The sequence below is a fragment of the Chamaea fasciata genome, unplaced genomic scaffold, assembly GCF_029207755.1.
Source record: "Chamaea fasciata isolate MVZ Bird 193981 ecotype frontalis unplaced genomic scaffold, bChaFas1.0.hap1 SCAF_5, whole genome shotgun sequence".
In the NCBI taxonomy this organism is placed as follows: domain Eukaryota; kingdom Metazoa; phylum Chordata; class Aves; order Passeriformes; family Sylviidae; genus Chamaea; species Chamaea fasciata.
Window position 1 is genome coordinate 32,772,083 of NW_027094090.1, and position 26,586 is coordinate 32,798,668.

At 43.3% G+C, this 26,586-nt stretch overlaps 1 protein-coding gene and 1 long non-coding RNA gene across 3 annotated transcripts in view; one reads left to right on the plus strand and one right to left on the minus strand.

Annotated features, from left to right (window-relative positions):
- The window catches only part of PPM1H (protein phosphatase, Mg2+/Mn2+ dependent 1H), a 129,864-nt gene extending 113,082 nt beyond the window's left edge, over positions 1-16,782 (minus strand). For both annotated transcript variants that reach the window (XR_010720793.1, XM_066183169.1), the window contains exon 1: positions 16,512-16,782. Coding sequence is in view for 1 of the 2 variants with exons in the window: in XM_066183169.1 (XP_066039266.1) it covers positions 16,512-16,747 (236 nt within the window). In the remaining variant the exon portion in view is untranslated. The remainder of the gene's footprint in view (positions 1-16,511) is intronic.
- Positions 16,783-24,894: 8,112 nt separating this feature from the next.
- Positions 24,895-26,447, plus strand: LOC136290182 (uncharacterized). The gene is made up of 2 exons (XR_010721030.1): positions 24,895-25,050; positions 25,652-26,447. It is a non-coding gene; the product is annotated as an uncharacterized lncRNA (long non-coding RNA).
- The last annotated feature ends 139 nt before the right edge of the window (positions 26,448-26,586 follow it).

Sequence of the window (26,586 nt, forward strand, 5' to 3'; positions counted from 1 at the left end):
TCAGATGCTTGCTAGTTCTGGGGATAAGAATTTCTTGGTCTGTGGTCAAACCTCAGTAATTTGACAAGGTCTATGAAATTAAAGCATGATGACAACTTCCTTGTCCCCTAAGGCTCCACAGGTCAAATGGACAGCACAGCCACACTGGGCATCACAGACTACAAGCGGGCTGAGGAAACCAATATTGTCCCTCTTTAGACAGAACTCTTCTGTTTCATGTTGATTGACTACATAACTAATTAAAAGGAATAATGATCAACATAATACACAAAACATATATGTCACACTGCAAGATTAGACCAGCCGAAAAATAGAGCAACATCGCTTTTTAATCTCACACAGTACTTGAGTCCAGTGGCAACACTCTTAGATATAATTAGAAGTTTTCGATTTTATTCAACTGTTACAAACAGTGTGAGACTTCACAGGAGCAATTTCATGGGAAGGGCCAAAGGAAAGTAATAAGCAAAAGAAAACAAAACACTTTCAAGAACACAACAATCTCCCAGTATGGCAACCTGCTGGGCACACTGAATAAGGAAAGGCTTTGTTTCAGACAAAGATCAGGGGTTTGTTTTCTTTAAAAACCTGTCTAAAATGGCTTTTTTCAAAACATCATCTAACAGGTCGTTACCAACACATACAGATGTAATCTATACTCTCAGCTGTGGTGCACATTCCTCAGCTGCTAATACCAGCTAAGGCAGCTGCTCACACAGAAAGTCCCTATTTGCAACAAGGGAACACTAGTAACGGTCCTAGACTTCAATAGGCTGTCAAATTCTTACGTTCAGATTTCTAAACCAAAGTCCCATTCACAGCTAGTTGAGTGGAAACATTTCTTTAGCTACATTGTCAGACTACTATGCCATTCGATGGACGTACTTCACTCTTTTGTAACTGGAACTGCATCCATGAAATATGGAGGACAAGTGGGATAGAAGTCAGCTTTTCAGTCACATCACTCGCTTCACCTCCTTCTTCAGACCTGAAGACATCCTACACAGCACATAGAGAGACTGTAAGAAGTCAATGCTTTATATAGCAAATCCTTCCCATCAGCTGCAGACCACCACAGACAGATCTAGTCCCCCACTCCATAGCCATGCGACCACCGGCTTCCTTGTCTACAAAAAGTAACATCACTGTTGCAAAACGAAACCTTTTATAGCTCTGCATCTCTGGGCAGCAGAGCATAAGGTCAACAGACACAGGCAACAGGGAGGACCTTTCCTACAACCGATCCCAGGTTGATCAAGGGCACACAGAGCTTACACAGTTACCTGGAAGTATATTGTTTCTAACACTTCAAGTTATTATTCAGATTTTACGTTGTTTCCTAAAGCAAGTTGGAACTTTCACCTTCATTTTGAGCTTCCAATCACACTTCTTCCCATAGCCCGACAGATGTATGTTTTACATAGCTAAATTTGCACAGTTTACCAGGTTTACTTTGCTGACCAATACTGGATGAGTGCTGACCTGCAGATATGCATAATGCATTTTTCCCTGTTTCAGACACAGGAGAATAATAACTTATGAAGAAGTTCTAGCAGGAGCATTCCCAAACAAGCTTACTTTGTGGCTCATATATGGAAACTCTCATCTCTTTCCAGAGATTCCTAACATGCCTTTAACTTGGTTTAAGATAAGCTCTCCAGCAAAATGCTATGATAGCTCCATATGTGACTCAGGTCCCTCACTGCACTGTGACACACTACTGCGAGTACCAAGTGCTTTTGTACTGCAAGTGCCTTTCTCTGCACAGAAAACAAATCCCACCTGTTGTAATTGCTTGAGAGTATAACTACTTCCTTGTCAATACTTTAGTTCTTTTAGGTCTTGTTCAAGGCCTCACAAGGGAAAGAGTTTTCAGATTCCATTCTTATTTTCAAAGTTAACACCACCTTGCCACTCCCCCAGTCTGAGCTATTTGTTCAATGATTCTTTATGACTAATCCATTCACTAGTCACGGATCTTTCAGGCCTTCTAACCTGCCTGTAACAATGCTGGCTTGTTTACTGTAGTAGGATGTTCACTTGACTTCTGTGTAGTTTCTTCAAACAGTGATCTTGCAACGCTGGGGAAAGCAGTATAGAGCTCCACAAGTCTGTGATGCTTCTGAGGAGCTGAGGTAGTCTTCCTCAATTCTTTTCTGGGGAAAAGTTCTTACTCTGGAATACCATAAAATAAGCACACTCATCTTTGAACAAAAAAAATTTGCCTCCTGCAAAATTTAAATATACACTCCTAAAATGAAAATACTGGCCACCATTAAAAGAGCTGTTTTCTTTTTTAAAGGAATTTCTCCCCATGCAGAAAACTACATACCACTTTTTTTGGTAGTTTGTGTGGCCACTTTTGTTTTCTGTTGCAGTCTCCATGGAAGGGCCCTCTCCTACCATTTGGTATTTCCTCTGTGTACTGGTTTTGCCTGGGATAGAGTTAAATTTCTTCACAGTAGCTTGTGCGGGGCTCTGTTTTGGATCTGTGCCGGAAACGGGGTTGGAAATATAGAGATGCTTTGATTATGGCAGAGTAGGGCTTACACAGCATCAAAGCAACCTTTCTGCTTTCTCACCCCATCCCACAAGTGAATGGATTGGGGGTGCACAAGGAACTGGGAGGGAGCAGAGCCAAGACGAATTACTCCAATTGATCAAAGGGATATTCCATACCATATGGCATCATGCTGGCAATAAAAGTTGGTTGTAAGAAGAAGGAAGGCAGGGACATTTGGAGTGATGGCATTTGCCTTCCCAAGTCACCATTATGTGTGATAGAGATGGCTGAACACCTGCCTGCCCATGGGAAGTGGTGAATGAATTCCTTGTTTTGTTTGGCTTGCATGTGAAGCTTTTGCCTGACCTCTTAAACTGTCTTTACCTTAACCCATGAGTTTTCTCACTTTTACCCTTATGATTCTCTTCCGAGTCCCACTGTGGGGGAGTGACTGAACATCTGCTGGTACTTAACTGCTGACCAGAGTTAAACCAAAACACTCTGGATTACCATTCCAAAAAACAACAATAACCAACTTTGGAAAAATTTTATCAGCAGCTCAGTTTATGCCCTGCTGATTGCACTGCTTTTGGCTGCACAGGTGGGAATGGGGGAAGAGGTTAACTCAGGAATGAACCCGACCATGGCAGAGCAACCTCCTTAATGCCCACTAGACACCTGTCATGCAGCAAACATGAAAAAGTTCTCTATTTCAAAGTAAAAAGAAGAGCAGGGAAGATTTTAGGTTTTCAAGATACCCGTCTTTAACTTTAAATACCTTTAAATCCAGGGCCTTGTGGCTTCCTGAAACAGGAGACCCTGAACTACATCTTTAACAGACTTCTTCAGAATGTCCTCATGCAACTAATTCTGCCTATATACTTTTAGTGACACAGGGAAGCATTATCTTATTGCAGTTTACGACCTTTCATTTTCTGTCATAGGGACTTCTACTCCTGTTAAACCTCTGTCCCAACACAAAAATATTTAGCTTGCCTACAGTGCGCTCTCTCCTGGCTTTTTAGGCTTCATTTTTGTTCCCCTCTTTAAACTCCTCTATGTTCCCTACTTGTTTTTTTCCAGCCATTACTCCTCTTTAGCTCTGCCCATAATTAAGGGTGAACACAGTCTCAATGTATTTTAAATGTAAACTTTCTAGAGGCAACCCATTTTCTACTATCACATCCTACTTTGATCTTAACTGTATTTTCAGAATGGGTACCTGTGTAAATTTATAGGATTAGTATTGCAACATTTAATTGCTACAGCATCCTCTCTCCCAAGCATTTGAACTATTGTCACAGGATCAACACTTGAGACGATTAAGGACAGGAGATGGAAGTGAATAATACTCTTTTTCAGTGAATTTGCTCCCCCCTTGCAATTCTTTAGGAACAGAACCAAGCAGTTGTGTTACAGCTTGGCCATGCACCCTTTCAGTACTGCCTGCACACTCTTCCCTGGGATTCTGGGGGAAGCTGCCTCCAGGACCTCCCTGCCCCAGCGTCACTGCTGCCACATTGGCAAGAAAGGACATGAGAGGAGGGGGAACCTGACAGGAAGTCAAGGAAAAGCCTCAATTCACATAATTTCTCTAAATTGAAGAATCTCAAATTTGCTGCTTGACCAAAAAAAGCAACAAGTGAAGTCCTTTGATCTCATCCTTGCCAGAGCTCTTCACTACAGAGGGTTCAGGTAGTATTTGACTCCAAGACTAGGCACACTTATTTCGAATCCTCCAACAAACAGACAAGACACGAACAAGGTATTTTCCCGCCTTCTTCCTTGTTTCCCATGGAAATAGAAAGCAGGCTGAGCTCGTGAGAGCGACACTTCCTTCTCCCCAAATGATGGCCATAGGAAGCACGGCACCTTTGAGAACAACTAATGCACTCAGGTTGAATTTTGCCTTTCACACGAGAGGGTGCTGCCCTCTGTCCCCAGAGCAGGGTGCTGTCCATGCTCACACTGGCACAGCCCACAGCATGCTCCACTCTTGTCATGGGGGCTTCTGCCTCTGCCCCTCAACAGCGTTTTTAACAGTTCACACCGGCACTCCCACACAAGTCCATCCTCTCATTCCCTTAGCACTAAAAAGAAAAAGATGTGCCTCAAGGGGGAAAAAAGATCTCCAGATCATTCACTTCAGGAAGAAGCTGCAGCTTTTATTAGAGACAGCTGTACCCCTGGTCTGAGTTAAACCAGCCACGCCACCAGTCCCAGCAGCAGCTGTCACATATCAGCTGATAACACAATCCCAACACAAACCTCTGGGCTGCAAAGCCCTGAAGAACCATGTGCAGTGTGTGTTAAATTGTTCCATGCCCATGTTTATACACACACACACCTGAAAGGATTATGCTCATTCTCTCTTTCCATTTACACGCTCCTACTTTCAGATTTCTAAATTATGCTGTGCAGCAAGAACTAGAAATTTACTGCTGGCCATGAGAGTTTCTTCCTCTCTTGATTCCAGTGCTTTTTCAAAGACAGATGAGCCAAGTTACCAAAATAGTGCCTTCTCCCCTCTACGAAAGCACTTCACAGAACTAGCTTGTGATTTAGGAATCAGACACATTTCTAAAACCAAGCAAGAATGGAATTAGAGCTAATCACATTAGCCTATAACTTTTTTCCCCTCTAAAAGCAGGATTAAAGGCAGATATGGGGAACTTCCCACATTCCCACACACCAGCTGCATTCTTCCAGACTCAGCTTGCTGAACAGCTAATAGAATTACCATCCACAGACCTAGGATTTTCAGGGATTACTCTGGAGAGGTTGCCAAAGGAACTAACTGGACTGTAATTCCTGGCTTTGCACTACCAGAAAGGGATAGAAAGACCTTAAAATGACATTGAGAAGTACCTAGAGGGAGCCACAGCCTGAAGAAGTTGCCATCTAGATTTTGTAAGGGCTATGGAGACATTAATCTTAAAGCTTATTGAGAAGAACAACAAAATGAACTGAAAGCCCAGGTCTGCAGATGTAATTAATGAGAGGAGTGACAAGGTAAGGGAGAGGGCACTGCCTTAAAAGACTGATGCTGATGAACGTTTGTTTGAAGAGAGCAATGTTCATTTTAATGCCGTATCAATTCCTGCATTATGGTTGAGAGCATGTATGGCTAAATTCTAATCTTCAAATTACTCATGAAAATAGCTGAAAAACAACTAATTTTTTTTTGTTCAAAGGGGAAGACAAAGAAGGGAAGAAAATTTTCTATTTACATTCTTCAAAATGTAACTCATTCAAACCAAACATACATAAAACTTTGACCTTTGTCATGGCATAAGCAGCAATAATCACTGAGGTTAGCTTTATGATTATTGTTTTCCATTTCCAAATACCAAAATCAAAAGTCATACTCCACCCCCCACGGCACAAACGCAATGCAAGATTTCACTGTACAACTTTTAAACTTTCTAAAGGATAAATGTTGCAAGTTTGAACTCAGGAAATTAGAAGGTTTTCTTTTTTCACCATTTATTTTCAAGGATTTGCTCTTTCTCAGTCAAGACACCTAAAAATAAGGTCAGCAAAGAGAAACAAAAACTAGTTGAGATGAATCTAGTTGCAATTCTAAATTTTAGCATTCATTCATAAAACAAAGATTCTTAATACAAATTCAGAAGAAAAAGCACTTTCTTCAAAGCAAGGTTTTAAAACATACAACCAGCAATTTAAGGACCCTTGCTTTACTGCACAGGCTTCTGCAAAGCATCACATACTGGTGAACAAATAAAAAACCCGAGACCCTCACTCAGCCTGCCAAGGCACCTGCACAGACCTGAAGCCACGGAATTAACAGTGGGAGGGATGCAATGGGACAGAGGGAGAGGCACTAAGCTCTCCCGCGTGGCCACTGAAGCCAAGGGAGGAACAACCCTTTGCACCCCGGGGAGGAGCAGAGCTGCTCAGCTGCTGCATGAGCCTGGCCAGCAAGGCAGGGACAGGAGTTTAACACGGGGCTCCTTGCCTTTGAAACTGATCACCCGGCACAACCCTCAACCTGCTGAAGAAGGACCCTGCTCTCATTTAAAATGGTTGGGCCTGAATCAATTTAAGGACTGCTTTTCCCAACCAGAAAGAAAAAGGCTGCTGCCCATTATTAAGCTTTGCAGCTTTTTGCCCTCTCCTCCCCAGATAGGCAGGAGAGACAATGACTCAAAAAGAAAAAAGTCCAAAATCAACAAAAAAATAACAACTTCCCTCAAGAGAGAAGGGGAAAAGAAAAGAATAATAATTTTAAAAAATATTAGTGGCACTTAGTAGGCAGGGAAGGGAAATGTTGCCCAAACCCACCTTACACTCAAAGTGTTTCAAAACCAAACAAAACTCAAGGGTTCACATGGTGACCTGTGACATCTGAAAAATACAGGGATCTCTGATGAACAGCAAGGTAACTTGTCTCTTCACAAGATTTCTGCACAAAATGGAGCACTGCTAAAGTTATAAGAGCTGGAGATGTGTCCTTAGTCCCACCTCCAATGTAAAACTCCACCAGGGACCAGAATGTTAGTTATGACTGACAGGTATTTTACAGCATTACAAACATGCACTACGCATCATCTGTTTCTGAGGAGGTCTCTAACACATACCTAAAGATAGAAAAATCATACTTGGCCTGAATGAATCAGTGTTGGCAGGGGAAAAAAAAAAGGGATCTGCTGCAGAACTTGGCTGGAGCTGGATCTTTTTTGCTCCTTGGAGGGAGTTTGGAAAGCAAAAATTATCATAACAGGACACAAAGGACAAAGAAATAAATCAGGGAAATCCAGAAGGGCTCACAGTGGGGAGCAGAGAGGAGGAAAGAACTCACCTCTTGTCTGTACCTTTATGCAACAGAGTAGATACACAGAGAGGACGGCACAAAAGGCACTTAGATATGGGACCAGCAGATGAAATAAAAGAAGAAAATAACTGCAAAGACTTTGGAAACAGAGCTGTGCCTATAAAGGGACAATCTCACAGACCTCTAATGCCAGTCCAAGGACATTTTGCCACAGGATTTCTGGAGCAGTGGTATGCAGGATACTACATGCAATCAAAGCTCAGTATTTCTCCCCTTATTGTAGCAGAATACCACCATGGAAAGCATAAAGGCAATGGCACATGGTCTTCTACTCTCCCTCCCCCCCCCACCCTTTCTTCCTGAAATCAGGCGAAGCTGGCTGTCTCAGATCACAGTTGCAGTGTCATTATTGTTGCCTGCAAAAAAGCCTGAACAGCATCAAAACAATCAGTCAAGATCGACTACACCTTAGGTAGCACTTTAGAAAGAAGAAACAGTGAGGGGAAAAAAACAGAAATGGTTATTATTCACCTTTAAGTGACAGTCACCACCTGGACCTCAGACCTGCTCTCATAAGAGGGAAAAGTGCAGAGCCTACAGGATCTGACATCATTCACAGAGTTGAAAACAAGCTGGCACTATGACGAGTGACAGTGATGGACAGACAAATCTCCCCACACCAGAGGAGGGAGAGGCTGATAAGATCTTGGGGGACCAGACCCATTCAACAGCTGCTTGTCTTGGAGATGGTGCATTTAGGTCCCCATCTGGGCCACACAAGATTTTCAGTTCTATCAAGCTGGAGGTTCTCTGCAGACACAGCACTGCCCATAGCCCTCTACCTCGAGCAGCTCTAAACTCCCTCAGCAGATTCTCTCCCCCTTAAGGCTCACTGTGTTGAATATAGATCCCAAACAATGAGCAAAGCTCTAGATTTGCCACCCTACTTCATGCCAGAAAGTTGCCTGCTGGCCACAGCTCCCTAAAACCTCTTCTTATTTGAGTTTCTTTCTTAGATTGGTGTGATTGCTAAGTTATGTACAGGGTCCATATTTTGGCATTCCTCAATTATGCATCGACCACATACCTTCCTGCACTATCTACTGCACTTGCTAAGGTTGACTGCCTCAGCTTGGTGTTATTTTTGTCTTTCCCCCACCCAGACTCTAGCAATTAAACCATGCTGTGAACAAGAATCACAGATATCCCTTTGGCTGGCTTTACCCCAGCACTGCTTTCCCCAACTAAATACTGTGTGCAGTATTTATTTGGAGAATGCTGAATTCTTCAGACAAACACTTGCCCTATATACAGTCTTTGGAGGAGGTATCACACCTGCCTCCAGCCATTTTATGAGCTTCACCTACTGAACTGCTCATGCAGCATCAACCACTTAGCAACAATGGCACTTACAACCCCAAGTACAGCTGGCAGCATCTACTAGACAGCAAATGTGCTGCTGGATGAGGGAGACAGTGAAGAAGCCAAAAGGCTTTAGTGGACCTGCTGGCCATCTCCTACTTGCTAGACCCTCTAATTACCACACAATGAAACTTCCCCCCCATGTCAGTTGGATTTGAGGGGCAGAGTGGCTCAACACAAGCTGGGAATTCCCTCACCAGCTCCACTCACTGTCTTGTGCCCTCAGCACTTGCAACTGTGAGCTACTCCACCTGACCTCTGATCAGGAAACCACTCTGGATAACACATGTGTTATAGCTGGACATCCCAAACATACCCGATCAAGTAAATGTGACTGGTAAAATGGGAACCAATTCTTAGAAGTCACCTTTCTCTTTAAGAAGAAGGAAGAAAAAAATTATTTGAGACAACAAAAGGCACAATTAAGGTGCTGCTGTCCAACAGGATCTCTTGCATTGTAGCAAGTTCAATCAGAACAGAAATCCAAGGGGAAGTGGTTAAAGATCCAGGGTAGATGTAGTTCAGGAGCCTCTATCTCCCTTGCAAATGCTGCTCCATCACAGATATAGCACCTACTCCAGCCCCATACCACAGCAAAGCAGCTATGTCTGCTCTGCCTAAATTATCTCCCTGCACTCATTAACAGCACACCCCCACTCCAAGTCTTATTCGGGATTCAGCTCACAAAGCTGACTTAACCTATCTTTAAACCCACAGACTATATTTCTTTTTCAAGTGGCACACAGATCCCATCACAGGAATGACCTGTGCTTTGCAGCACTGCGTCCTTCCAAGGTCAAACTGGGCGTGTTTCATTTGATCGCATTCACAGGCTCAAAGCAGTTCACCCCGAGGGGCACAGCCCTGTCAGTTTACTTTATGCCGTGATGATAACTGTGCCAAGCCATTCCCCCTTATACCTATCCCAAGTGATGCAGCTGCAAGACAGACAAATGAACAGAGCTGGAGTGTTTGCAGGTAACATCTGCCGACTGCCACCTGTGCCAGGGGAAAAGGCTCCAAAGGAAGGCTACCTGGGAGGACACAGTCATGCTCTGGTGTCAGAAGCTAGGACCACACTCAAGCAAGCCCTCCAGAAACATGTGAGATGGCATTAGTCTTAAGTCTCTGAGGGACTAGCAATATGAGACAGCTTTGAGGGATGAATTTCATACGTGTCCCATAAGGAATCACGTTTGTGCAATTTTTAATACTTACATTTTTAATTTAATACTTAGATAGTATTAAAAACACCTGACCACAATTTACATTTTTATCTTCTATTTTTTTTTTTGTTTTACCCCTGTAAGTTCTAAGTAATCAGAGGCCACATAGGAAAAGCCAAGTACACAACAGCAGGAAAAACAACTGTGTCATCAAAACACAGAACCTAAGCTTGAGATTCATTCTCCACATTCGTATCAAATCTCTTGCCAAAACTTACCCTCACTGCTGCATTTTTTCACTTGGACGAACCACTGCATTTACACATATGTACATTTTTCTCCAAGGTTATTCTGAAATTATTATTTGCAGTGCACTTGGCAGATTAGAGTCATTACATAAATATTAGATGCTATAGCATAAGGTCTTACACAAGGAAAGGGATTTCTGAAGCTCTTAAAATTATCATGAGGTTTCTGTATGCTGATTTATATGAACCCAGGCTTAAACAAGAGCCAGGCAATATACATTAAAGTTAACATTATAATATGCATAGAAGAATAATTCATTCACAGAGGAAGACTGTTCAGTTGTCTCTAGCTACATGTATGGGACTTAAGTTTTTAGTTCATTCATCAAGTCCTACTCATTCTTACGTTCTGAACTACAAAAAGAATAAAAGAAAGTATTTTCTTCTAGACAAAGAGAATTGCGAACAATTTTTAAAAAAGTTTAAAAGAAAAGTAATTCATTATTTCTGTATATATAACCTGACAACCAAACAGAACAAGATTAAAAAAAAAAAAAAAAAAAGTATTCCTTTCCCCATGAGTCTCATCCTGAAATTTGTACCGAACAGAACACACACAAGAAATGTGTTTACCGATGGGGTATGAGTCATGGTCCCAGGGGAGAGTTAAGAAGACTATCACTTCCAATTCACAGGAGCAGGACTCTGGGGTTGTTATCTTCTATTAATAAGAAGGAATAGGGATTAGAATAAGCAATCAGTTGCAAGCCCTATGCTATCCTTCAACATCAAGATATTCAGCCCAGGACAAGCATTTTCTGCGTTTTGCCTTACCTCAGCCCACAGACGTGCTAAGCTTTCACCTGCTTCATAACATTATTAAAATGCTTAGCATCTGAATAAATAGTCTGGTCTAGACAGAACATGAAAGGTAGAAGAATACTTCTGTGTTACCTTAACTCACCAAAGTATTTATGATCACTGAGAAATGCTGGAAAAATTTTTAATAAAAACCTCCAGTTAATTCTCAGGTGCATTCACTTGCTACAAACTGAGTAACATAGCATGAGAAAACATCATGCAATATCATCAGCCTTACAAAAAATCCAGTACTTTGAGAAGGAAAAAAAAAAAGTCCATAAACTGCCCCCCCCCCCTTTAATTTTGAACTGTAACAACTCACCACTGAAAAAATGCTGTAGAAGGACATGATCACATTTCACCTACAACTCTGCATTCATTATGGGTCAGTAGCCACCAACGCCACAGAGAAAATGTAATTTCTACTGCTGGCCTGCAGAGCAGAGAAACCACAGTATCTCTGAAATGTAACATCATGGAAAAACAGCCCGGACTTTGTCTCATCAAACAGAAGGCACTGCTGGGATAATAAATTGACTTTTTAAGCCAAGAAACACGCATACCAGTAAAGTCAAGTATCTGGAAACCTATTATAATTTGGAACTGCAAAGGTATCTGAAGTGTCATTTAGAATTAAAGAAAAAATAAAAAGGCAGGCAAAATTGCTTTTTTGCATGAGGGCCCAGACAACATACAACTGAATCTTTCCCCCTGTCCCTTAAGTGCATTTGATAGTACCTGTTGAAGTTCTCCAAAGAAACAGCAGAAAGGCAAGTGCAAAGAGAGGAACAAGTGACCCAGAAGCAACCAGCTATGGTTCCATCCCCAGGATTCATATAGTTTAGAAAAGCAATTACAGTACTGGATTCTGGACTGTACGAATATACATTCAAAATGGATGGAAAATGACTAAGCTTGTTTTTCTACCACAAAATGCTACTCAGTTGCAGTTTCTCTGCAGCTCCAACAGCAGGCTTGTTCTTTGTCATTTGCAAATTTAGCATTTATTTTATCATGCCATATGTAGTCAAGGCAATTCAGCTAGAAGAGGAAGGCTCTGCTCCACACTGTTCATCCTTCCACCTTCACAGAAGGAAGAAGATAAAGCAACGGAAGAGAAGGTGAAAAATTATGTTCTGGGTAGAGTTTAGATGCAGTGAATATCATCTGGCTCATTTCACATTACATACTCTCTGCTACTGCCTTTACTTTGCCAGTTACGTTCAGAGTTGAACACTGGGGCTGCTTATCAGCAGTGCTGCAGGGAAGAGATCATAACACACTGAAAACAGCACAGGAAGGGACCAAAGAAGAAACTTCCCTCCCAGTAACAGGGCAATCCAAGCAGAAGCTCAAAAACCAGCTTGTGGCTCAGACTGGGAAAGCTCTAGAGGAGATCCCAGTGGCCTTGGGAGTGCAGCTGCTCGCAGATGAGAGGGAGGGCAATACGTAAATAAAGTGTGAGGCAGGATCCCTCCCACCCTCCCTTATTCAAATAAATCACTTAACTTTTCAGAGAGCAGCAAATCTCCTTACTCCTCTGGATTAAAGGCAGACTTAAAAGAACATTTGTTAACAGACTACCCTCTCCCAGGGTCATTCCTGATGCATGCCAGCTAACCACATGCAGAAAACTATGTTAAGGATGCCCTTGATTAAAAAAAAAAAGTTTATTTCTAAATAAAATGATACCTTTAAAGACAAAAAGATTACTGGATGTGGGATACAATTTTAATTTTGCTTCTGTGGTGCTTGACGAACATTAGACAAGTGTCTGTGGTATAAGAATATCTCTTTGAAACATGGCCTTCTGCCATCCTGTATGAGGTGAAATGAAATTCAAGGTCTCAGGGCTCCCATGCAAGTAAGAAACAGCAGGACAGTCACTTCAGAAGACAACTTTTAGGTTGCTTACTGACTAAGGAGAGCTGAGTCCCTGTGGGATTCCCACTAAAACGTCAAGAAGCAATGATATTTTATCCCAGCACCAAGTATGTTTCTCAAGATTCCATTCGCCTGCCTACATGTTTTTCGTAATGATCACACCATTAAAAGAGGGAAAGTTAATAATAAAAAATAAAGACTAATTTACATTTCACTACGTAATATCACAGAGCTAAGTAGGTGATTTTTAAAATAAGTTAAAATATATGACATGAACAAGCAACATTGCAAAAATACCTGTTACAAAAAATGTTCAGTACAAGAGGAGGAAGAGAGCGGAGTGGAGGAGAAATGCTTGTTCCAGGGGAGTAAGTCAGATGAACAGGCCCATATCACACAGATGTTAGGGAAAAGAAACAGTCAACAGGGTGAACTACTTTGTCAAGATGTTGTTTAGTAGGAAATACTAATCCTCAGGAATCCAAGAAACAAGAGAAATCCCCTAAAAAAAATGCATATTTTGTAGATATAAACAGCTTCAATCTAGCATGGGAACCAGGTCTAACCCCAAATGCCTTCTCCAGCTTGCATGAAACACCAGCATGACAACATCAAGGAACTCCAGTATCATCTGTAAACTGACATGTTTTACAACTACAGAACATGAACACTACAAATGCTTTCCTGAAGCTCAGCCTCCAGGTGACCTATTCTCAGAGCCACAATTTCTTCCTAAAGATAGTGAGACAGATGCTGGTGCCGGGTGTGGAACATAAATCCACTGACTCAGACCCTGCTGTGCAATGGCTCACAACATCAGGGCAGACACAGTACAGGTGGCACACATTCTCCTAACACCCTCTGGGCGAAATCTCCACCTTCGAAGTCAACAACAAACCTCTCATTAGTTCCAGGAAGTAAAAATCCCTGTGCCCATAGGCATCCCAACCAACAAAACACTGAAATGACTTTTTTGCTGACTTGCTAAAACATGAAAACACAGAAAATGCAATAGCTCAGGAAAGCTGCACCTCGGCACACTGCAGGTATGGCACGTCTTCTCTTATGTCTTCCAAAGCAAACTAGCAAAATGTGAGTTAAGTAGCTGACCTTTGTGTTACATCACAAGCTGCTTGTGAGGACACTAAACTTCCTCCTAACATTCTTGTAAGCGCTCACTTGTATTGTAACAAAAGGCAAACAATTGTTCTGATAGTTTCCTTAATACAGATGGCAACAAAATGCTAAATAATAGCATGAAGGTACTTTATTCCCTGCTTTCCCCAAGCCAACAAACTTCAGAATATGTAAAATCATAATTTCATCTTCCTGGTACTTTTCTCATTTCTTTTCTCTGTGTAACTCAAACCTGTTTCAAAAGAAAAACACAGTTTCAACACATACCTCCCAGCAAGTCTTACAATTATTTTCAGAAAGCCTAGTAATAGCTCAGTATGAGTAAAACAACAACAACAACACAAAGGTCATATTTGGCAAAATCCAAGTTTATCCATATTTTCTTCTATTTCTTCATTCTTTAATGATTTGCCTTTGGAAAACAATGCAATTTTGGTGGCACTGCTTTCCTCTCAGCTTCTCTGCAGCAAGCACTTTGAGATCCGGTTATAGTGAACCCCAATTTTGGAACATCACATACACACTTTTGGGAACAGGGTAAGAACCCATTCACTAACTAGTTCTCTGTAACAAGTACCACCTTTCCCATAGATCTGCTCCACCAGCACTAGCGCCAGTAACTGCAAGGGAAGGGGGTGAGACAAAAAACCGAAATCAACCAAACACAAACAAACAAACAAACGACAACAAAAAAGCCACCAGAGACAAAGCAAAAGGGCAACTTCTTTTCACACAGATACCAACAGGAACTGAAAAAGCTAGTGACTTTTTTACACCTCACAACCAAGCAGCTCAAAGCTCAAGAGGGAAGAGCAACAAGTATATGAAAACAATCCTGGTATGTTCTGCTTTCATGACCACCAGAGCCATTTACTTTATCTTCAAACACTCCCTCTCATCAGGTTTCATCAACAGGGTCAATGAAACATTCACTTTCCAGCATCCACATTTTTCTGCGCCAGCAGTCTCAGGTGAAGCTCATGGGATGCACATACTTGGGAGCCAGAGAACCTCCCTTACACTTTGCCACCAACTTGCAATTACAGTTACTTGTTTAAAGCCACAGAACTTCACCTAAGCTGAAAATAGAGGTGTGTACTTATTTTGGTAAAGAAGTGCTTTTTTAAAGGACTATTATAGTGGCAGAACAATTAGAGCTTACTTTTAAATATTTAAGCCTACAGTTCATGGGGAATTTGCTCAGTAACCTATTTCAATTCTTTATTAATCTGAGGAGAACAATCCAATTTAAAATTCCTTAAATCTCTCATTAAAATTTCTCTTTAAATCTCCCACTTCAGCACCCCCAACGATGTAACAACCTTTTAAATAAAGCTAGTGATTGGTCATTAACAATGTGAAGTCTTCACTGTAGTTTTTGCAAGAGTTTTTTGGTGAATTCATATATGTCTGAAGAGTCTATAGAAAACAACTTGTAGTCTGGAAGGGCTAATTTAGTAACTTCAGTAATCTCTGAGTTGGTAGCAACAGGGATGGCCAGACATGCTCAAGACTTAGAAGCAGTAAGAGAAAGAAACCAAACACAGAAAGAACAAACAGAGAGAAACCAAATACTGAATCCTGCACCCAGAATCCTCAAGGAAAACAAGGTGCCTACCGATAAAGGTATCAAGCGCAAGGACATGCCTTGCCTCTGCAACTACTCCCACTGCCAGCTGGATGCATCCAAAGGAGCACTGCCTTTTGCCTGGCTGGCAAGGCTACAACCAGGTCCTGATCAGACACCCTCTAAAGTAAATACCATTACACGAGTGAGTCAGGGCAACAAACTATTTGGAAAGCCCAGTTTGGGGGCTAGCCAATGGAATTTTTTGTCTTTCAGTTTGGAGCCTGTAGTCCTCAAGAGTCTCCCCAAACTAGAAAGCACTTTGAGACACATGCAACCAGTCACCATCAGCGAGCACAACGGCTGTCGGGTCCACAGGAAGGAGCTCCGAACCCCACACATTTCACCATTCATGGGCAGCGGGAAGTATTAACACACGCACAAACCAAATCGGGTTTCCTGCCAAAATCCCTTCTTATTCCAGGGTCAAGGACCAAAACTGCTGTTCACCGGCGGGTACCCCATCCTTGGCCCCTGCGCCCCCGGAGCCGTCACTACGGGTAGGGGAGCCCAGCGCTGCCCCTGGCCATCCTTCGCAGATCCAGGTATCGGCCACTCCCACGGGGACTTTCAAGGGCAGCCGACCGTCTGCATATCGGGCTCCCAGGAATGAGCCACCGAGGCACAGAGCTACGGCCAGGGCCGGACACACGGCGCCGGGTATGCCGCTCCCCTCCCCCGGCACCTTCCCCCGCCGCTCCCGCTGCCCGCGGCGCCGCGCAGGCCCGGGGCTGCGCTCCCCCCGCCTCCGGCAGCGCCGGCACCCTCCGGGGGCTCCCTCGGCATCGCCGCCGTTCGCCGCCGGTGCGCCCGGGAGCGCGGGCAGCGGGCTCGGCCGCGCTCCACCTGCTCGCCGCGGCGTACTCACTCCGCGTAGCCCGTGGTCCAGGGCAGGCGCCGAGTGTCCTTGCTGAGGATGAGGATGGGGCGGGCGATGTGGTCGGCGGAGCACTCCACCTCGTCCGGGGACAGTCCCAGGAACTCGGGTCTCCCGTAGGGGAAGCGGAGGGGCAAGTCCGCGCCGCTGCCGTGGTCGGCGCCCGCGCTGCCAGCCATGATGCCGCCCATGAAATTGGCCACGGCGGACTTCACCCGCGTGAGCATAGTACCCCCGCCGGCGGCGGCGGCAGCGCCGGGGCCGCCGCGCAGGGCGGGGAGCGGGGCGCGCCGGCGGGCAGCGCTGCGCAGGCGGCTCCGGCAGCCCCCGCCGCCTTCCCGCAATGGGGGCGCCGGGCCCCGCGGAGCCGGGCGAGAGGACGGCGGGCTCAGGGGCAGCCGCGGGGCCGAGGCCTCATTGCAGGTTTCCCCCTCCCGGCGCGGCGCTGGGTGAACTCAGCCCGGCGGCAGCGGCTGCTGAGTCATGTGATAGCGCGGCTGGATTCGCCCGGGCGCTTCCTGCTCCTCCTGCGGCACCGGCGGGCTCCTGGCACACGCCGGGCACGGGCGGCCGCCGCCCCCGCCCGCCTACCCGCGCCGGGGGCCGGCCCGCGGCAGGTGCGCGGCGGGCGGAGCCTGGGCCCGGCGGGGCCGCCCCCGGCCGCCCGCGGCGATATGCGGCCCGGGACCCGCCGCCGTGCCCGCGGCCGCCTCCGGGATGAGCCGCCCGGGAGGCAGTTCCCTCGGAGTCGCTCGGGGTTCCATTACCAGGGGCTGGAGATCGCCGCCCGCAGTGCGCTGTCCCTGCTGCCCCTGGGCTGAGCCAGCGCCGTCCCAGCCCCGGCAGAGCCCGCTGATCCTGCGGGACAAGACGCCCGCTCGGAGGGTTTACTTGCCTTCTCCTGCTCAAACACGCCAAGAATAATTTCCCCAGGAAGGCATTTGTTAGAAAAAAGAACCTGGGACCGTGGCCGAAAGCGAGCCCTGCTGCCGGCCTGCCGTGGGTTCCCCTGCCTGCCGGGGGAGGCCGGGCACAGGACCGTCCGCCGGTCCGGGTGACGGAGCGGCAGCCCCCGGGCTGCTCTGCGCACCGCCAGACCTTTAGGATGCTGTCATGGGGCAAAAATGAAAGGACGGGCCCAAAAATCTTCAGATTTGCGGACATAGATGTTTTAACCCCTTTTTCTCTTGCTGAGTAGTTTTGACTGTGTCATACTTTTTCACAATTGAAAAAAAAAAAAAAAAAAAAAAAAAAAAAAAAAAAAAAAAAAAGGGAGGTCTCTTGGTCGTTTGGGTGACCGTGTTGTGGTCACCCAAATGTGTTGAAGGGTTGCAGATTTGGGTGTGCCAAGCTTTAAGAAAATGTAGGAGCATATAGGAAGTCTGTCCTCTAAAGCAAGGCTTTGAGCCCTGTGATTCTGCAGCCCTCCTGAGAGGTGTAAGTCTCCCTGAAAGGCAATGACCTGTGAAATGGAGCAGGTAGGTACGGCAGACCTTGAGAGTAGTGCAGTACTGGAACCCAGCAGGAGAAAGAAAGCTCATTAGTCATCATACATGGCATACATATAGTGGGGATGATCGGCCGTCATCTTGCCGGCTCATATTGGAAACCGGCTGGCATGAAACTGAACACAGTTACAGAGGTTTGAAGAATGAGTCCTGTGAGCTTGTTCAGTTTCTGATTATTACATAACATTCTGAGAACTGAGCTCAAACAATGCCCGTGTTTGCTTCAGGTTCCTTAAGTACAGACATACAAAATGTAAAACTGTTGTGACACCAGTTTTTATGAAAAGCTGTCTACTAATAAACTCTAGAGAGCCAAAAGTGTATTAGAGAACAGGGATGCTAAGAACATGTTAAGTGCCTTTTAAAGTAAAAATGGAAATAAATCTACTCCAAATTAAGCATTACAGATACACTTCCTTTAGGACAAGGTGTTTATTTTTCCTATCTCTTGTTTAGTCGTTTCCAGGGCTGATATTATAAGTATTTTGAGGAATAGTAAACCTCTCTTCATTTATTCCCAGTTTCTTCCACCCAGGATAATCTCTTTATATTATCTTTTGTCTGCTGGATGGCCTCTGTTTTTTCGTCTAACAGGTACTCCAGCCCTCTTTTCCCTCACTAATGCTTATAGGACCTGCCACCCAGAGAAGACAGGAGTGAGAGGAGGGACATAAGCAGAAGTTGACCTGTATCCCTGTATCCATCACAGGTTATGAATTGTACCTCTGGAGAAGCTGTGCCAACACACTACACTTTGCAGTTTATTGGACCCAAGGACATAGAAAAATACTGACTAAAACTCAAACAGAGAGAATGCAGTGTTTCTTCTCTGGCCCCATACTGCAGTCACTATTCTGCACAAAGCATGAGGGAGAAATGTGAAGGAATACGTTAGAATTTAAATTATTATCTCTGATAGATGACAAGGAAAAGCCCAGAGGAGACATATGGGGAGACAGATTAGCAGCTCACCACTCAAAACAGATCTGTGCACTGTTTGAAATTCTATGGATGCTTACCTCTGGTACAAGAATGCTGTAAGGATACAACAGTACAACAGGAGGGATGTGGCCTCCTCATACAGAGAAAGTACAGAGATGTACAGAAAAGTACAGAGATGCCTTGATTTCAGTTCTTTGGGAAAGAGGATCATGTTCACTTTTGAGTCAGAATTGAAGCCTCACTTCTCAAAGGAAGTCCCTGCAGGGCTCAGCAAGTTCCCCATATCTCCCAGCATGTGGTTCGCCTGGTCCAAGCCAGACATTTTTCTTGGTGGCAGGTAGACTTTTAAAGGTTTGGATATTGAGTTCCAATGAAATTTTGAGGTTGAATTCTCTATGCAAATGTTTGAAAATTGACTCTCTGTCCTTCTGCAATCCCATGACTAATGCAAAGGAAAAATGGGTTTTTTAAAATGCTAACTTATTTGTGATATTGGAGCAAATCTACTTTCCTCTCTGAATGGGTAACTGTGCCAGGGAGTGAAGCTGCGTGTGGGCCAGAAACACATTCATATGAGCTCTTTGAAACATCTGAATTATGCCACCTTGCCATGCATCACATTGAATTCAACAAATTCAATAATTTTAATCATAATGAAAACAGATTTACACAAAGAACACTCTAAACTTCCATGCATAAAATAATCATGATTGGAGATGACTTCTGAAGATCATGTCCTCCAACTCCTTTTCAAAGCAGGGTCAGCTTTAAAGTTATGTTATATTCTCCAGAAACTTGTCCAGTCAAGTTTTCAATACTTCCAAGGACAGATTTTCAAGGGTGGAGATAGCACCTCTCTGGGCGCCAGTTCCAGTATTCAACCGCTCATTCAATATTTTTTTTCCCCTGCCATCTGTTTGGGATTTCTGTTGTTGCAGTTTGTGTCTGGTGCTTCTTATCACCCTTCACCTTTGAGAATACCTCTGAGATTCTTTCCTCTTATTAGGTAGTTGAAGGCAGAAGTAAGATTTCTTCACCTTAGCCCTGCCTTCTAAAAGCTGAATATATCCATTTATCCCAGCAGAACAAATCTCATTTATCTTCTTGCAGAACCCTGGTGGCCCACTGCTGGACTCACTCCAGTAGGTCAAGTTGGGAGCCCCAAACTGGGCACAATAATCTCACAGGTGCCATTCAGAGGGGTATGATCACTTCCCATGACTATTGCTAGTACACCTCAATATGTGTTTAACCTTCATCACTGCAAAGGTGCATTGGTGACTGATACTTTATTGCCTGCCAGGATCCTCAGGCTTTTTTCTGTTAAGATATCTTCTTGACTGTTTGCATGGCTTTTCCCCATCCCAGCTGCAGGATTTTGCATATGTTCTTGGTGAACTCCTGCAAGTCCCTTTCAGCTCATTTCTCCAAGCTGCTGAGATCCCTCTAAGTTGTAGTCCTGCCCTCCAGCTATCAGCTTATTCCACACAACCAGGAGGAAAGGAGACAAATACTTTCAATCAGAAAAAAATTCTTAGGGCTATCATAACATTATGTTATGGAATTATGTAGGTATTATTTTTATACAGAACCATAGAATATCTCAAATTGGAAAGGACCCAAAAGGATCATGGAGTCCAACTCCCTGCTCCTTGCAGTACTACCTAAAGCTAAACCATGTGGCTAAGAGCATTGTCCAGATGCTCCTTGACCTCTGGCAGGCTTGATGCCGTGACCAGTTCCCTGGTGAGCCTGTTGCAGTGACCAAACACATGCTCAGTGAGAACTTTTCCTAATGTCCAGCCTGACCTTACCTTGATGCAGCTTCCTTTCATTTTCTTTTGTATTATTTTTGCCTTTGTAGCTACTTTTTTAGAGAACTATAAGAAAATTCACTTTAAATAAAGAAAAAGCTTGCAAAATGAAATATCCACTTGGCTGTAAAGATTGTGATTCTAGCTTGTGAGTACTTGAGCAGAAAGTATATGATATGTGGAGTAGCTGGAAGTGTATCCAGTGAAAGTGAATTGACTTGACATGTTTAAAATATTTCTGATAAAAAAAATATTTCTGGTGTGGGCCCTTTTTTGTTTCTTTTGCATAATGTGGCAATGCTTGGGGCTCTGCCTTATAAGAATGTGGAATTTACCTCCACAGTGTAACTCTCACTAGCTTGTACCTTGTTTATACCTTATGTTGCTTGCTTACTTGAAGTTTTTTTTTTTTTCCTGTGCTTTTCATGCTCTGAATAAAGACAATGAAAGCTCCCTAAGACTTTGGTGAGAGAAGAAGTAGGTCTGGTGTGAGGTGAATGCACCATTTCTGCAGGTTTTAACTTCTGGGTCATGTTATCAGAGATGTAGTCAATATCCACAGGTGTGAACTGAGCTGCTGAACAAATTTGGAGAGCGTGTCAGAATAGGTGCCTGACATTATGGGATGAAGCTGTATATGCAGGGAAGAAAAAGCTTTGACAGAAGAATTGGTTGCACTTCTCTGTTAATTCCCCATACAAAGAACACTGAAAGTCTTATTTTTGCAAATGATTCTACTCAGGAAGATTACCACATCATGTGGTGATCAATGAAGTAATTCTTACCTTTTCAAAAGGAGTGTGTAACCTTTAATTAGCATGAGGGAGCTCTTTATCTCTAGAGAAAGGCCCTACAGAAGCAACAGTGCTTGAAGCATCACAGTGATGTGGAGGACAAAGTGCCTCTTATTAAGACATCAATCCTACTTCCCGCAATATCGCAATATCCGATCTCTGTCTGCCTGCAGCAACCCCCAGCATTTCCAGGCTTATCAGGGCTGATGAGATGGAAGCTGTTGGTGTTCTTGCCAGTCTGCATGCAGAAGCACCAATTAAGCTTAAAAATAAATAAATGTTAGCAATACTTGAAGTGGTATATTTCCTCTGCTATACCTGATATCTACTGCATCATCCGGTAGTCAATTTTATACAGGGATTTCCTTTTGAGAGACTTCTGCAACTGAAGCTCAGAGAAAGCATCTCCATCAGAACATGGTTATTGTGATGGTCCCAAGGCTTTGTGGCCTAATCCAGTTCCCCACAGAGCATGACCTGAATAGTCCAAATGAAGGCTGCTATCCAAAGGGTCGAAATCCACAAAATGTTATCAGGGCCAAGCCCTCGTATATGAAATTCAGGGTAAAATGTTCTTTTTCTACTGCCATCCTAACCACAAAGTGGCCAAAACCAAAAAGTTTTTTTGTTTTGTCAGGCTACAAAGTGCTCTTCATCTTCAGGTCATCCTCTGAGTATTGCATGTATCAGAGACCTGCTGAAGCACTGTGTGGGTTGGGGACATGGGAAGGCCAAGAAAATATAAAAAGTTTCTTTTAGACTAGTGTGAAAATAGTAGTCCACATGGGTTTAGTGCTAATATGCAACATGGACCCATCAGGAGACCTGGGATGGCAGGCAGGAACAGGAGCTGGAAGTTATCTGCCCCACTCCTATCTCCGTACATATGGAGAATTACTTTTGTTCTTGGTCATGCTGAATGGGTAAAACCCTATACTTTTAGGGATTCAAAAACTAGAAATTCTCTCACCATAGGGACTTAACTGAGAAGGTATTTTCAGAGCTCAACTGTTGTACTGAATCAGAATTCAGTACAGGGGCTGAATCAGGATTTAGTAAAGCAGGAGCTGGGGCCCTGGTGTCCCGTTTCCCAACAGAGCCTCCCCCTCCTACTTTTGCGGACTCATTCTTTCTGCACCTTCCCAGAAATATTTTGGAGGTGATACGAAGAGAAGGCCTATCTTTACTCAAAAATATGTTCTTCAGCTGAGTCGGGAAAATATTCACGCCAGAAAAGTGGGTTCACATCCCTTCTCACAGTGGAGGGCTAATAAATGCAACATTATGAGCTGCATGAAAGCAGCCTTCATTTACATACCTAGGCATAAAAAGGGCTCTGAGAAGGGATCTTAATTGACTAGCAATCACAGGAAAAGGTATCACAAAATCATAACACTTCTTGCAATCTATATAAATATAAATAAATACTTCAACATAAGCTGCGCATAAGCCTGCAAGTGTCACATTTTCCAAAGGCTACAGAATGACTTCCTCTACAAGAATCTATCTGTAAATATCCTGAAAATAAATTTCTAGTTTTAAGTATCAATAGCAATAAGCATCAATAAGCTTTACAATAAGCATCATCATGATGATTTTGCTTCTACAGTCTCTTCTTACTTTCCATTATCTGCTCCTTTTGAATGCCTGTAGCTAAATCTTCTAATAATGAGATGGAATAGGGACTAGTTTGTTTATTGGCTTCTGTTGGCAGCTTTTCATAGGGGAGATGGAGCAAGATGATTATCTCCTCTCTGGGGCTCCTTTGCCCTGCCTCTTGTGAAAGAACATCTTGCCCTGATGATGTTGTGAGATGCTTTGAAATGTCAGCAGTGGCTGGCAGTGTCAACAAAACAAGCTGAAAGTAATGAAATAGTTTTCAATGCAGGAACAGCAGGAAAATAAACAGGTAAAAGGATATATAAGTGTTTGTAGAAGTGGAGAACAGTATTAAAAGCTTGACTGAGTACAGGCACATGTGTTTCAACTACCTCAACATTTTGGATCAAGTAGGAGCATGTTTCAGAATACAAGATAGTCTTGGCTAGTGCCTGGGTTAAGCATGGCTTAAACCCACAGGGAAGTGATTTGTTCTTGACTAGTGCCTGGGTTAAACATGGCTTAAACACACAGGGAAGTGATTGGTATGTACCACATGGAGGGGACTTTCTGAGTAACCTGCCAACTGCATTCACTGCACACACTCCTTACATGCTGATGTCTCATGATGAAGCAGGATGGATGGATGAGGGGCTTCTTGTCTGCTGATTGTGGCTTAGGAGCAGATGGTGAACATGAATAAAGATTCTCTCCCTTCATTTAGGCTGTGGCTTCTGCTGCACAAGCTTTCCTGCATTTCAGGCCAGCCAGGCACTGGCATTCAAACACATATCAGCCATGGTCTTGTCGGCAGCATGGTCAAGCCTTAACCATAATGCTTAGAGTTAGGCAGTGCTTATTAAATTTTTTTTTTAATTAATTAAATGAACAGTTCTGGCAGAACTTGAAGGTGTGAATATCAGCTTGGACATATGAAATCCCAGGTGCCTTATGTGGTACTCATTCTCAGATAGTTTTGCCAAGGAAGGAAGTAGGATATTTGAGCAAGTTGTCAAAACTCCAGGGTCCTAGACTTCAGGCTGAGTTTACCAGATGTGTTATGTTTTCATAACCACAGTTGCAGCTATAGTGAATGATGGCAGAGAAAGTTAAAGAAATTATATTACTTTTTCATTTAGCTCTTAGATTTCTGCACATCTTCTGTAAGCAGGAATATGGAAACTGTTTTTCTCATACCTTTTTTATGTTCTTTCCAGCATTGGTCATGAGGTGTCTGTGGCCCTGCACAGTCAGTCTGATTATCTGCTTTCCCAAATACATAACATTCTGATATTAAGATACTGTCATTCAGACTGGTGCAACAAATATATGGAATCTTGTCAATAGACAACAAAAACAACAACAACAACAGTGAGGCTTTAGAATTTGTTGGCACTTCCAAAAGTTTGATGAAGAAGTAAAAGTGAGTATATAAATATTTATTGGATTGTGTTGGAGTAAAAAAAAAAGCTTTTCTGGCTTAGTTGTTGTCCTGGGTTGAAGTATATTCTATCACCATCTTCATGAACTGTTGAAACCAGGTGAGGCAGTGCTCCCTGCCTCCTCCACTCTGGCTTATCTTCTGTTAATAGGCCCATCAGCACCTTTGCTACACAGCTCACAGATAACCCCCTCCTGGACTACCTGTTAATGGGCCCATCAGGCCTTATCACATGACTCACCATCCCATTGTGAGATGCTCCGCCCAGAGGGAGGAACCAAGCATTCCAGCCTGGATATAAGCTGAGACTCTGAACACCAGAGGGGCGCTTATCCACTGGATTCCCAGAAGACCTGAGCTACCAGACCTTTCTACAAGATCACTGCTTCAGGAAGACCACCTCATCTGGACTGCTTCCATCACTCCGCTCAGGTTGTATTCTGACTCTGTCAGTGGTCTTTTGTATTATTGCATCTATTTTATTTTACTTTTTTTCTTTTTTTCCTATTAAATTGTATCTCTGACTTGGAACCTCTCATTTGTTTTGCTTTCAAACCACTACAGTTGTGAAACAGGATACTATAAATTTTATCCAGTCTTCTAGAGCAGCCTTCTAAGGTCTCTTGTATCTGCTTCTTTTTCTGCAAAACCCTGTGTCAGTAGTACAGGACCTAAAGCATTTAAGTCTGGACAAACACATGGCTCTCTTTCTCCCCTGCTCTTGTTTTATAATTTGAGTGGTCTCTTTTATTAATGTTCATGACAATTTTATTTAAATTAATTCTTCCTCACCATGTTTTATTTATGGAGGGGTTTGGGGACTGATTTGCCTTTGTTTTTACTTCTTTTTTAATGGATTAGAAGCTATGTCTTTTGAAAATCTCCTGCAGAGTGTGTTTAAAAAAAAGTAGCAGTAGTAGTAGTAGCAATAATTGTAATAATAATAATGGAATAATTCTCTTCATGCTTCCTCCTAAAGGCACAAGAATGTAACTCTTATATGTTTCATTTCTCCCAATTTGAACTGATTTAGTGATGAAAACCCAGGACTTAATTCAGTACTACAGTGCTGCCAGTCAAAGGACAGACATGTGAGAGCATTAACAATGTGCCAGTAATGTCCATCCTGAGTATGGCAACACTCAGGAACTTCATTGGTTGAGAGCTGGACCTATTTCAGTTGTGCTGTAATGCAGCATTCAGCCTAACTTGAAGGATCTTCCAAGATCACAGAAACCAGGCTTCTTCAGATGCTCTCAAAAAGGAGAAAAAAACAAAAAAAAACAAGCAGTGAGCACTGAAAAGGTTGCACTGGGGGAAGTCAGTTCAGTTCTGGAATGAGCTGATGGGGAAAATGTTCAAACAGGACTGTCTGAACATCTCTGCTTCCGCGGCCAAGGCAGCCACAGGAAATGTTCTAAGCAAACACAGTGCCACAACAATAGGCAATCTGCATGACCTTCTGCTTACTCCGGTTGACATATCTGAAAATCAAATTAACCTCTGGCTTTTATGGGTCATGGTCTTTCAACTATTGTGTGTAACGACCTAAGAAACCCAATAGAAAATATGCTTTTAAACAGATTTAAAGCAATAAAGCAAGAATCGTGATCTTCCACCAAATAGCTGACAAAGAACATGCTGACCTTCTGGAAAAATAATTATTTGTGATTGCACATCTCTATCTACAGTGTTTTGTTTTTTAATTTAAATATTTTTTAAAAATCTTTAATTATTTCTATGGAACTGAAGCTCCTTTTTAGAGTGATACATGTACTTCAAATACATTCAAGCAATGAGAGTAAATAAATTAGCATGCCATAACCTAATGCTGTTTGCTGCCAATTGTTTTTCAGCTTAGCTGAACATTGAAAATAGTTCTCACTGTGCTTCAGGGAAGTTCATTTTGTCCCATGTTTTCACACTTTTTTGCCCTCCACTTGAGTTCCTTCCTAAAGCCCTGCCTGA